At 38.7% G+C, this 12,350-nt stretch overlaps 1 protein-coding gene across 1 annotated transcript in view; it reads right to left on the bottom strand.

Annotated features, from left to right (window-relative positions):
- The window catches only part of NUBPL (NUBP iron-sulfur cluster assembly factor, mitochondrial), an 86,124-nt gene that overhangs the window by 16,891 nt on the left and 56,883 nt on the right, over positions 1 to 12,350 (bottom strand). The window contains exon 7 of the mRNA XM_054400484.1: positions 11,984 to 12,077. Within this exon, the coding sequence (XP_054256459.1) occupies positions 11,984 to 12,077 (94 nt within the window). The remainder of the gene's footprint in view (positions 1 to 11,983; positions 12,078 to 12,350) is intronic.

The following is a 12,350-nucleotide window of genomic DNA, read 5'->3' as shown; positions in this document are numbered from 1 at the left end:
AAAGGCTGGAACCTGATGTAAGCTTAGAGGTGACAATTCAATACTATCCCATATTACTTCCTGATTAAAGCAGCCTGCAAAACCACTGTAAACACTATAATATTCCACATCTCTTCACAAACAGCATCTTTCGCATGTGCTCAGAGGTTTCAAATATTATTTATTTAAAACATACATCAAGAATCCATCCATGCTTGTCCCTCTTTTAGCAAAATGCAACGTGAAAGAGGACACTACTGTCCTCTACTGTCCTTTGATTAGCTCTGGCTTCACAGTTGCCATGCAGTCTCCAAAGTATCTGTTATAAAAACATCTCTGCAGAGCCACATAAAGCCAGCCTCACACAAGAAATTTATGTCAAACTTCACACTAATAGCAATTATAGCAAACTATTTGCTACAAACAGACTGACCAGGTTGTAGAGCCTCCCTTTCTGGAGTCATTCAAAACCTGCCTGGATGCATTCCTGTGTGATCTACTCTAGATGATCCTGCTCTGGCAGAGGGGTTGGACTGGATGATCTTTTGAAGTCCCTTCCATTCTGTGATTCTAGGTTCAGGACAATTTCCTACTGGGCCTGCAGCACCCAACCCTTGGCATACAAAAAGCAAAGGAAGAGGTGGGTAGATTTCCAGAAGCACACAATACTGACGTCGCTGGGGCAGGTCAGACCACTGGAAGCCTGAGCATTCCAGGAGCACTCCTGGCTCTGGCAGTATTGGGACAGTGAACCCTGCCCCTCATATCAGCCCCATGCTGTCCTGTCCACCGGCTGCCAGGCAGCATCTTGCCAGGCCGACAGCCAGCCGTTACCAAACATCGCCTGACAGTGCGTTTGAATGTCTTCACCAAGCATTCCTAACCTCTAATTTGTGCAAAAAAAAATACAGTCTGGCACCTCGCTCCTGAAAAGCTGCCAATCTCTGCCTCATATAGTATTAGACATGAGTCTGCAAAAACTGAACGGTGTTAAGCAGTGTAACTAATGCAACTTCCCTGTTGTTTGCTAAAAGTCTAACAGCCATAGAATTTGCTGCTTTTTCCAAGTCAACTTGTTTGCAGTGGCATCTCCAAGAGTAAAGTGGGAAGCCTTTCAGTTAGATCTAAGTCACCTTAGCTCTTTGTTTCACTAAGCACAGGGTTACATGATACAGCTGACACAGAAATCTTGAACTAATTCTACAACGTTTCCCTCCCTGAAACCAGAGTCCACAAATAAGTTATTTAGGTTCAATGTCATTGAGTTTTCTGCATATGTGTAAAATAAAGATCTTCCAATACTTGGACAAAATGCTTATTATTGCTTTCTTGTCTCTTACATACATACACTCACATTGTTTCACACTTTTGGTCCTGCTGTTCTCTGATGATGCCAGCTCAGCATTCTTCATGTCTAAGCTAAGATATGGTCAAAAACCTGAAGTCCACATTTTCTGGTCCATTAGTAGTTTTTGAAGAATCAAATAATTGGCATGGCATGAAGGACAGAGACTATGTACAAAGAAAACACCAACTGGAACCAGAAGCAGCTTATCCTAGTTTATTTTTTTGAACAACAAAATCTCAGCTAAAGGGAAAAAGCTAAAATGCCAACAAGACCCAATGACACATTGCAGAAGTTAGGCTGCCACAAACACCAAGTTCCCTGTATGAAAAACTTCAGCTTCTAAAGTATGAGTTAAAATTATACTCGTGGATGACTTGCACAGCTTCTTCCACAGAATGAAAGCCAAAATGCTCAAGCAGCTGCTACTGAGGGTGTAATAGATGTGTCTCACCTATTCTTTTCAGTCCAAGATGGATTATGGACAAAATTTGTTCACAGTCAGCTTATACTGACTTATAGCAACGCTCCCTACAATAAGGGGGTTTTCTCTCTCCCTAAAATAAGGGGACAGATTCTAGTCCAGCAAATCCAACCTGAAGTTCAAGAATACAAATTATTAGCAGCATTAATTCCTTCACTGGCAACCAAATATGGGAATTGAAATCTTCCTCTTTTCCCCAAATAAGTTTGCATATGTTTAATTTCAAGAGATTCAAATGCTGAGCAAGCTTACACTTTCTTGGCTGCACATGGTTAGCAGGAGTATCAAACAGCAGAGTTATTTTGATCAATAAAGTAATGAAATATGACTGCAGTCATGCACACAGCATGTTTCTTGAAGCAATACATGCAATGTTGACAAAAGCCTCTGTCTGAATGAGGTAAACTAACACTGACAAATTGAACAGAGAAGCTGCAGAAACTGTAATGCTATTACACCGCACATTAAAACATACTACAAATTCTGTATTTGCAATTGTGTGCCGAAGAACATACTAGAACTGCCTTGAGCATACTAGGGATATCTAAGCTGAGCACATTTAGGTTTAACTGCTGCACCTACTTACTCATGCATTCCATTTCTCTTGCTATTTTCACTACATTTCAGTTGACAAAAAACTGAGGTATGTTGCATTAGCAAAAACTATGCTAACTATATTTTCAATCCTTAGTGTGCATAATATACAGTGACAAAACTAACAGTGACCCTTAACACCGACATTTATCTTTCTTTTTAGCCCCAGGTTCTCAATCCCCAGTAAAAGAAAGACATGCCTGCACAGCACGTTGGTATTCACCCTTCTGGTGGACTGGTGATCAAGAAATTGCAAGCACTGAAAAATCTCTAATTCCTGTGTACAGAAAATGTCACCTGTACTCACTGCATCATTAAGAGCATCATCAGATGCACTCAGTTATAAGGCATAAGGTGGAATACCTAGAAATGCTAGCTATAGTTAATTTCTGGCCAAGCAAAAAGCAAGCATGTCTAAAAAGCCTCTGATAACCAGCAGTTTAGGTCTACCCTCTAACATTATTCTCTTTTCCTTCCAGTGTCTTCAATGACAGACTTCAGAAGCAGGCTATGAGCATCTCATCCAGACTGATAATTATGGACCCCACCAGACACAAGTACTAGACTTATAGCATCCTGATTCTTATTACCTTAGCAAATAATGCTACTGCAAAACCTGTGAAGTGACCAGATAGACCAACAGAGTTCTGGAGGATAAAGACACAGAGAGATATACTGCATTTTTGTAATAATTGCATCTGCTCACTGCCAGGCACTGAATGCTCCTGCAAGGAAACACATTCAGGCTTCCACATAGCTGTGGATGGCCTGATCTGACCATACCACTCATGTACTTTTAGTAGCTTTCCCACTACATCAATTTCAAACATCTAGGCAAGACTTTCAAGTTATTAAATAACCTGGTGAATGTAAATCTTCTCTCCTGGGGATCTCTTCAGAGTCCCTATCACCTTTTTCAAATTTCTTGTTATTTCACCCTTAAAATGTGCCTTCAATTACAGATACAGTTTGTACTTCAAGATGCGGAACAAGATCCTGCAAGAACAAAGAATTCTATCTTTGCTGGAATTTCAGCTGACAATTACTATGGATACATTAACATCAAAAAACTGCCCATCTCCTTGGATAAAACTTTTAAGTAAAGACATTCCTTTAGCTCTTGTGTGACACCACATTATAATTAGCAAAAGAATGATTGGTGTGATTTTTCCATTAAGAGATCCTTACTTGACTCCTAGTAAAGCTTAGAAATGTCCCAAAGGCAGGATGTGTCACACCTCCAGCACGCTCACTACCTTCATCTTGAAGGAGTCTTTGAACAGCTGCTCAGACAACATATGTTTCCAACAGCCACACATCATCTTCTGCCCACAAATTAGAGGGTAATTAGAACTGGGACACTACTGCCTTTCCCACATGAAATGAGGACATAAATCTTAAAGCAAACTTCTTTCCTCCTGGCAAGAGAAACCGCTGAGCAGTGGAATATCACAAGCTGGATAAAGCTGTCACCCTGAATTTAAACTGCCCTCATCTAACTGATCAGTATGTATTATAACATCCATTTCACACTAGATCACATGGAGAGAGATGTGGAAAGACAACTCTCTCTGTGTTAAAACGTTGGAGTTTGGTCCTGGCAAACTGCACACACGTTACACTAATGCAAAAATTACAATGCAGTATTTATTTAGCAAAGTGAGAACACTGAAATAAAACCTCTGAACAAGAATTATTTAGAAGGTATAGACATAAAATAAAGAGTTACTCCCTCATAGGCACTGCCACTTCTCACCTTTCCTTAGCCATCTGAAGCTAAGAGTATTTTACTACTCTATTCTACCTCCTGCTTTCAGCATTTGCAAATCATGTCCAGATTTTACTAAGCAAGAGCAAAGTCCAAATAGCCTCTTTTGGCAAAAGAATATGACTTTTGTTTAAATGAGGTCCTAATCCAAAGAGGAGAAAGAACTACTACACAATAAAAAACAATCACAGAGACTACTTCAATCACCTCCAAAAACAATTCTGTTGGTTTTTTTTCCACTCACCACCCTGCCCTGAGATGGGAGCGTTAAGGAACAGGTTTCAACATTTGTTTTTTTTTAAGAAATAGCCAGAGAGTGAATATAGCACCATTAATCATATGGATTTCTCTCAGCTTTTGTAATTGTTTATTCTTCCTATTCAGAATAATTGCTCTAAAAGAACCGAGGCAATTGCAGCTAGTACTTAACATACGCTTAACCACTGTTGCCAGACCTCAGAGAACCTCAGTTTTCAAAGCCTCTATACTTCACAGCTTTTCTTCCTCCAATACCTGGAAATTATGTTTCAGGAATAATGAAATTTAAAAGAACTTGCACTGAATATACTATGACTTCTGCTTGGACAGGCAATGTGTGTTAACTCAATCTCCATGAGCCAAGAGTCTAAACTCACTTACTTTGGTTTTTAAATTAAGTTTGCAGTCTACTGAGTCTGACACTTCATAAAAAAGTACCAAGAGCGTCCAAAGCTAAGATAACCACCATGATAATTTGCATTTGTCAACTCCACTTTTTCTGACAACAGAAGCAAGTTATTTCAGTATACAAATTGTATTTGGATGAATACAAAGAACTGTTTTTAAATCTCTACTGATACAACAAAGTTTATTTTATTTTACCAGCTACCCTAAATCTATGTGCCTTTTCTTTCCTGCAGTTATTTAAAATATCAAAATGCACATGAAACAAAGAGTAAATCTACATAAGTATCTGGTATTAAAAACGTTTGCGATTCAAAAATAGATCAAGTAAAATTTGCTATTACCCAGATGGCTTTCATCAAAACAGCTTCAAAAATTTACTGTAGCAACAAATGATGTACCTCCTCCACACAAGAAGCAAGCAAGCTCAGAAATGGAGAAAAACACTGTGCATTACTGTTAAACTGAAAAAGAAGACGATCAGATTCCTCGCAATTTGCATCACAGACGTTCAACAAGGGGCAAACAGCTGCACAAAGTGCAATGACAGAATATAGATATACCTCCAATCTTAAACTGCATGCTACACACAACCTGTACTGCAGCACTGGCAGGTCTGGGGTTTTTTTCATAATTTCTCCTCAGAAAATACAAGAGAACAGCACCAAACCTACTTGGCTTGCAATTTCCCTTAATTTAAAAGGGCATCTTTATCTCACAAGTCACAATTCTCTCACACCAAGCATGGTTTTATAAAATATCAACAGTATTTCCTTTTTAAAAATATGATTCGAAATTCTCTTTTTGCTGGTTTTAATGCTCATTCCTGAACAGACAGTCTACTCATCACCTGGGCTAGAACACCTCTGCTATACGGATAGGCTGAGGGAGCTGGGCTTGTTCACAGCCTAGAGAAGAGAAGACTCCAGAGGGACCTTAAAGGTACCTTCCAATACCTGGAGCGATCCTACAGGAAGGTGGGAGAGGGACTTTCATAAAGGTGTCCAGCAATAGGACAAGGAGGAATGGTTTGAAGCTGAGGGAGAGTAGGTTTAGACTGGATCTTAGGAAGAAGTTCTTCAGTATGAGGGTGGTGAGACTCTGGAATAGGTTGCCCAGGAAGGCTGTGGGTGCCTCCTCCTTGGGGGTATTCAAGGCCAGGCTGGATGAGACCTTGAGCAGCAAAGTAGAGGCCCATAGCAGGGAGGTTGGAGAAGATGACCTCTGAGGTCCCTTCCAACCTAAAGTCATTCTATGAATCTGTGATTATTCTCCTAAGTCCCACACAGTGCTGTAACACAGCAGTGTAAAAGGCCACACCCTGGTCTGTGTGCCACTGACATAAACACGAGTAAATAGATTGATTCACCTGTTTGGTATGTCACATTTCAGTCAGAATTTAAAACTGCCTATTGTCTTCATGTTGGTGGGATCCCTCTATTCTTTCCTTTTCAGTGTATATATCTGAATAGAAGTAAGACTTGTAAAGCTTAATGAGTGAGTCAGAAATATGCTTTTTTGGTTTTATTTAAACTTCTCTATCAAAACACTGCTGTCAAAAGAACTGCAATCCCTTGAAAATTCTTATTTGAAGGAACAAAACCTCCTCTGGTAAATATTTCATCCTTATGTGTAAAAAGCATTCAGGAAATTAATAAAGATCTACACATTGCTGAAAGATGCAATCATTAGGAAAAAATACACCATTCATAAGCTAATGCAATGAAAAGATGGTAGGTACTCTGTACTGTAGTGATTTTAAATCTAATAGGTGACAAAAATCATTCCCTGTATGAGTAGGAATGGTAATGTTTCTGCTTTTATAGAACTTGAGAAAAACATTAAATTGTGTCCACATCACTTTCACGTTGCTTACCTTGACTAATCGTCCCTTCTGGTTCTTATTAATAGCATTCTTAGAGCTTATTATAAGATTTTAATAATATATGCTTTGTGTGGAAAAAAAAAATCCCACGGGTGGGAAATTTAAGAGCACTGAAAATAAAACACAAAGCCTTTTACCTTATAGGTCTTCTGCCAATGTAGTTCAGTCCAACGTTCATTACTATTAAAAGACTGTTCAGTAAGATGTGAAATTACTTGGTTGTCTCAGTCCACTTCCCACTGGATATGTGTGTGTTCCTAATGGCTTTCACTGCCACACCATCTTGATATCCAAAGAAAAGAGTGACATGACCAAGTTTAGCAAATGAAACAATCCTAGTTTTAACCTGGAGTTGGTTCTGTCAGTTGAGACAGCATCAGTCTCTGGAGCTGTCAAGCTGTCACACTTCACTAACACAGAATTTAACGTTAATAAAGAAAGGGCAGTAGACAGCCTAATTTATTTTATGGCGAGCCCCCACAACGCAGGAAGAAACACTGGCACCAGGCTCTGGGACTGCCTCTTGAAAAGAGGTGCCCATCCTCCTGCCTGTGCAGCCTCTAAACTGTAAAAGCAGAGAACAATAAACTTCCTAGCCTTTAGGGAAGCTAATCCTTCCTATCCAACATTATTTATCAATTTGATTTACGTCTCCTTTATCTAAGTCATCAAAGAAATACACAGGTTTCTCAGTTTAGCAACAAGGTAATGCAAATGAATCACAAGCCCTATTCTTCATAATATTATTAGTTTACACCGTATCTTGGTATCAAACATCCCAATGCCATCTGAAATCCCTTATGCTGCAAAAGCTGGAAAATGCACAAGGATGCTTCCAACTTTCCCAAGCGTGCATGTTCAATACATGATAAAGAACTCACTTCTGGACATTTCACGCAAAAGATGAAAGAGAATAACAAAGTAAAGAACTAAATAAAAATTGACAGACCATAAACAAAGCCTTTTTCTCCAGACTGGAGAAAAACCGGTGGTTGAGCAGAAATATATTTTCAAGCTATCATATTAATTTCTCATCTGTGGCCTGCCCTAGGTGGTCCTGCTTTGGCAGGCAGGTTGGATGTGATGATCTCTGGAGGTCCTTTCTAACCCCTAACATCCTGTGATTCTGTGATCTGCTCATTTGTTAAAAATGACTGCAGCATGAGAAAAGTCATGGATGATTAAAGAATAATATGCTAAATAATATGCATCTCCTGGTAGGGAGATTACAAATAATAAAATAAAAATGGAAGTCAAAGTGGTTTTCTTTTTCATCTTCTTTTAAACTGTCACTCCAGATGCAGTTATGCAAGGCTGATACTGTCTTTAACAACAACCAGAATCCTAAGATATTTTGTTATGTTGCTTTTATTTATTACTCTAATCTTTTTTTGACTGCAGAAATTTACCAGTGATGCTGTACCTGTGATATCTGTGATCTTCTATCTGCGATACAGGATGATAAAAATTCTTCTAAAATTAAAACCCAGTAACATTTCACACATACTTTCAGTCTCTCTCTTATTGTCAGATGGTGCAATGCTACAGGTTTCCATGCTCCACGTGGGCAAATCCACCCCAAACAAAACACCATTATCAGTGCTCTTTCTCACACTCACAGAAAAATCTGTAAGTGGCTGACAAAAATGTGTTCCGGTTTTGTAAATTTATTTATAGGCAGAACAAAAATTTTCTACACTGTCTATCCCTAGGAAACTACAGATAAATAATGAAGAAACTGTAATGCAAATACTGTATCTCACACATGCATGCATGAAAATCAAAGTACAACTTTCATGCAAACTAGACAATGCACTTCTAAATGTACTAAACTAAGATATATATGCTGTCTCTGAGGGAAAAGAGAGAAATTCTGCCACTAATACCATGACTGCTCAAAAACATCCTCAAAGGATAAACAAAGAACAATAAAACTAGAGAGAGAACAGAATGGCACACCACCAAATGCTTTCTGAAAAAAAAAAAAACAACCAAAAAACAAAACCAAAAAAAGCCCACAGCTTAGAAACACAAATTGTTAATGAAGATGGAGCCCACAAAACCAGCAGAATTCTGTAGACTGCTCCAAAGACATCATGACTGAGATGTGTAACGCTATCTTCTGTAGCCTTTAAAGGAGCAAGGTTGAAAGAAACAGAAGAATGCTAAACAAGGCTATGGAGTGTCAAAGAGACAGAGACCATATGACAAGAGTAAAAGAAGAAAGCTCTGTTCAAGCTGTTACACACAAAAAGCAGTCCCTCCAACAAGGATGGAAACCACCCACAATACACAACAGACAGAATTCTTTCTAAATTCTCAGGGAAATACAAACCTTATCACTCCTTGTCTGCTGTGTTTGTTTTCATCAAAAGCACAACGCACTCACTCTGAAAAACTGCAAGAGTCAACCACCATATAGTCAACAAAACCAGCTAATGGGCAAGACAAATACAAAGTGATGCTACTGCTCTGAATTTTAGGAAGTCAGGATAGATGAAGTTATAAACTGAACCGAGCAACTGTGGTAACAACATCAAGCCATTACAGAACTGGAATCAAAATGATGTCTTTGGTTCGGAAGCTGTAAAAGCCCATTTTTGTACAAATAATAAAAACTAATTAACATGTCAGTAAGCCAGGGGGAAGAGTTTAAAGTGACATGGGCAAGAATTTACCCCTTTTATAGCCTATTAAGAAAATCAGTATTGCTTGCTGGTGTTTTAAATTCGGTTTCTTTCCTTTGAATCAACACTTCTACTTTGACCTGCCTCAAAACTTGATTCAACATGTGTAAGAACCACAGTTTTCTGACAATCATGTGGAAAACTAAGGAAAACTTTGAATAAAAATTATTCACTCTTAATTCTCCACTTTTTTACACCTACACAAGAATGAGAACATTGCTGTTCTTAGCAAGGAAAGTGAGAATCTGAAATGGGTTACCCAGAGAGATTGTGGATACCTCCTTCCTGGGGGTGTTCAAGGGCAGGTTGGATTGGAACTTGAGCAGCCAAGTCTAGTTGAGAGGAATCCCTGCCGATGACAGGGAGATTGGAGTAGATGATCTCTAAGGTCCCTTCCAACTTAAGCCATTCTATGAATCTACTACATCATATATAGTATTACATTATGTATATATTACATTATGTATACAACTATCTAAATTAAAGTTTCTATTCAATAATGTGCTGTATAAGTTAGAAAGATATTGCGACTGTCCACAGCCAGACCTCAGCAAAAGTTGGAAGAAATAAATGATTAAACCATTTTTCTCTATCACCTCTGTGTTCCAGAGGACCCAGGGCACCAATACTATAACCACTCATACTTCTGAAGGTAGAATTCTGTGGGAAAAGGGCACAAATGATTCCTTGAAGATATAAAGGCCTAATAAAGTATGTTAAATCACAACATTTAGATGCGCTGGAGTGAATAGCAATTATCAATATCCACCAAGATAAAAGGAAATCCACCAAGATAAAGCCACACCTCTTTAATTTCATGCTTACACTGTCCTTACATACCAGGCTTATCAAAAACTTCTGTGCCACTGTCATATTTTTACCTCATTGATTAAAACACTGGGAATAAAAGGCCCTCCTGCTTTGCTCCTCACAAATGCAACATACTAAGGACTGTATTTAAGAAAATGGACATAAATCACTGTATGCTCCAGCTCACAGATAAGCTAAGCCACAAGACCCCTCCTGTTCTAGTCTTTATGTGAAAAATCATTAAAATTTCCATCAAAATTCTGTTGATCTGCTCCCTTCCACCACTCAACACAGACAGCAGCAGGAAGCTTCTACGGTCATTAACAATTTGGTACAATAGTGTTATGGCTGACTTAGCACGTGCTTTAACATTTGAGTTCTATATATCAACAGATTTAAGTTCTTCTGAACTTGACATCATGGAAGATGAGATACCACCACACAGCCTAAACACTAAATTTAACTATTTGCAGAATATTTGGGCTTGCAGATAAATGAGTAACTGTGCCTAACATGTATGACTGCAGCCAACAAATGATTGTGTTAAGGAAAAGACACAAGATGATGCCTGATTGTTAAAGAGCTCCTTTCATTCCTGTAGACTTCACTGTGCTGTAACAGTGATGGTGATGGTTTTGCTTTGAAATCAGGATCTACATCCCTGAATCCAGTAGTTCTAGTGGAATCCAGTAGTTCATGTCTACAATGCCCACAAGTCTTTCTACTCTTACCCTATCCTATGAACTTTCAGAGATTCAGAATTCTTTCTTCATTAAACTGATCAGGCAGCCTGGTCGAGTTCTACATCCAAGAGAAATGATTCTACAAGCATAGTATTTAGTGGCTTCATTTCAGTGCATTTTGCCACCGAAGTGCAGAGAGGAAGCAGTGTTGGGGGAACCAAGGCCTGCCTGCGCACGTGAGTCAGTCTGCACTCAGAAAAGAATGTGAGCAGTAGAACACGCTACCATTTTGACTCTGTACCAATGTATGTACCTGGTATCATCAACAAAAAAATGGAGCAAGCAATCCCACTGATTCCTTAATAACTCTGAATCACAGAATTTCTGGTTGGAAAATCTCTGGACTGGCAACACCAGATCGGGCCAGCTAGGGCTTTATCTAGTACAATCCTGACAAGTGCCATGGATGGAGATCCCATGGGCTCTTTGGGTAGCATGTTCCAGTGCTGCAATACCCTCGTGGTGAAGAGCAACAGCAATTATTACACTATTCCTGGAACTGTAAGGATTGCTTTGTCTCTTTTAGCATTTCGTTCCTCACATTGACGATGTTGGCTATTGACAACTGCTTCTGCTGAAGTATGTCAGACAGTTAATAAACCATTACAATTTATCAGATCTCATGTCAGTTCCTAATTAAATAAAGCAATCATGAGGACAAAGTATTATATTGTATTAGCTTCACTAAAAAGATTCAATACAGCAGTAGGTACAATGAAAATATTTTTTACCAATAACTTCACCAGTTTTTGGCACAAGTGCCTTTCCTTCAAGAGTACTACTCATGAAGAGTACTTATAAATCTTTTCAACACTTAGCTTAAAAGTAATACCATTATGATGCTTAACATGTTAAAATTCATTCATAGGGTTTTTCATCCCCACACAACTGACACAACAGGTTCTTACTATGTTAGAAAGACAACTAAAAGAATTTTTGATCAGCGTTTTAAAATACAATTTACTCAAAGCTACCAAACTTAACTAACTTCAGATCTCTGAAACAGCCAAGCAACACACACATACCTGCAATTGGAATATTCTGTGAGACTGACAGTTGTACATCTCCAGTCCCAGGTGGCATGTCAATTACTAAATAGTCCAGCTGACCCCAGTCAACCTAGAAGAGGACAATAAAAATGTATGTTGAGGATTTGAAGTGTTTTTTGTTTAAGGTAGTTTGTGTTTGATTGCAGTCTTCCTTTCCTACAATGTAAAACAAGTAAACCAAAGACACCTCAAAAGAATGATACTGAGATGCCCTTACCGTCACTCTGCCAATATAGGACCAGGCCATAGTTTTCCTGAGAGATGCAATCTCTACAGATCACTCAAAACTTCAAGTGCAACCTTACTACTAACTTTATAAGCATAATTCTTACTGAATTCTTTC

This window comes from Indicator indicator, chromosome 4 (genome assembly GCF_027791375.1).
Source record: "Indicator indicator isolate 239-I01 chromosome 4, UM_Iind_1.1, whole genome shotgun sequence".
Taxonomy (NCBI): Eukaryota; Metazoa; Chordata; class Aves; order Piciformes; family Indicatoridae; genus Indicator; species Indicator indicator.
This window is presented reverse-complemented; position numbering and strand designations above follow the sequence as displayed.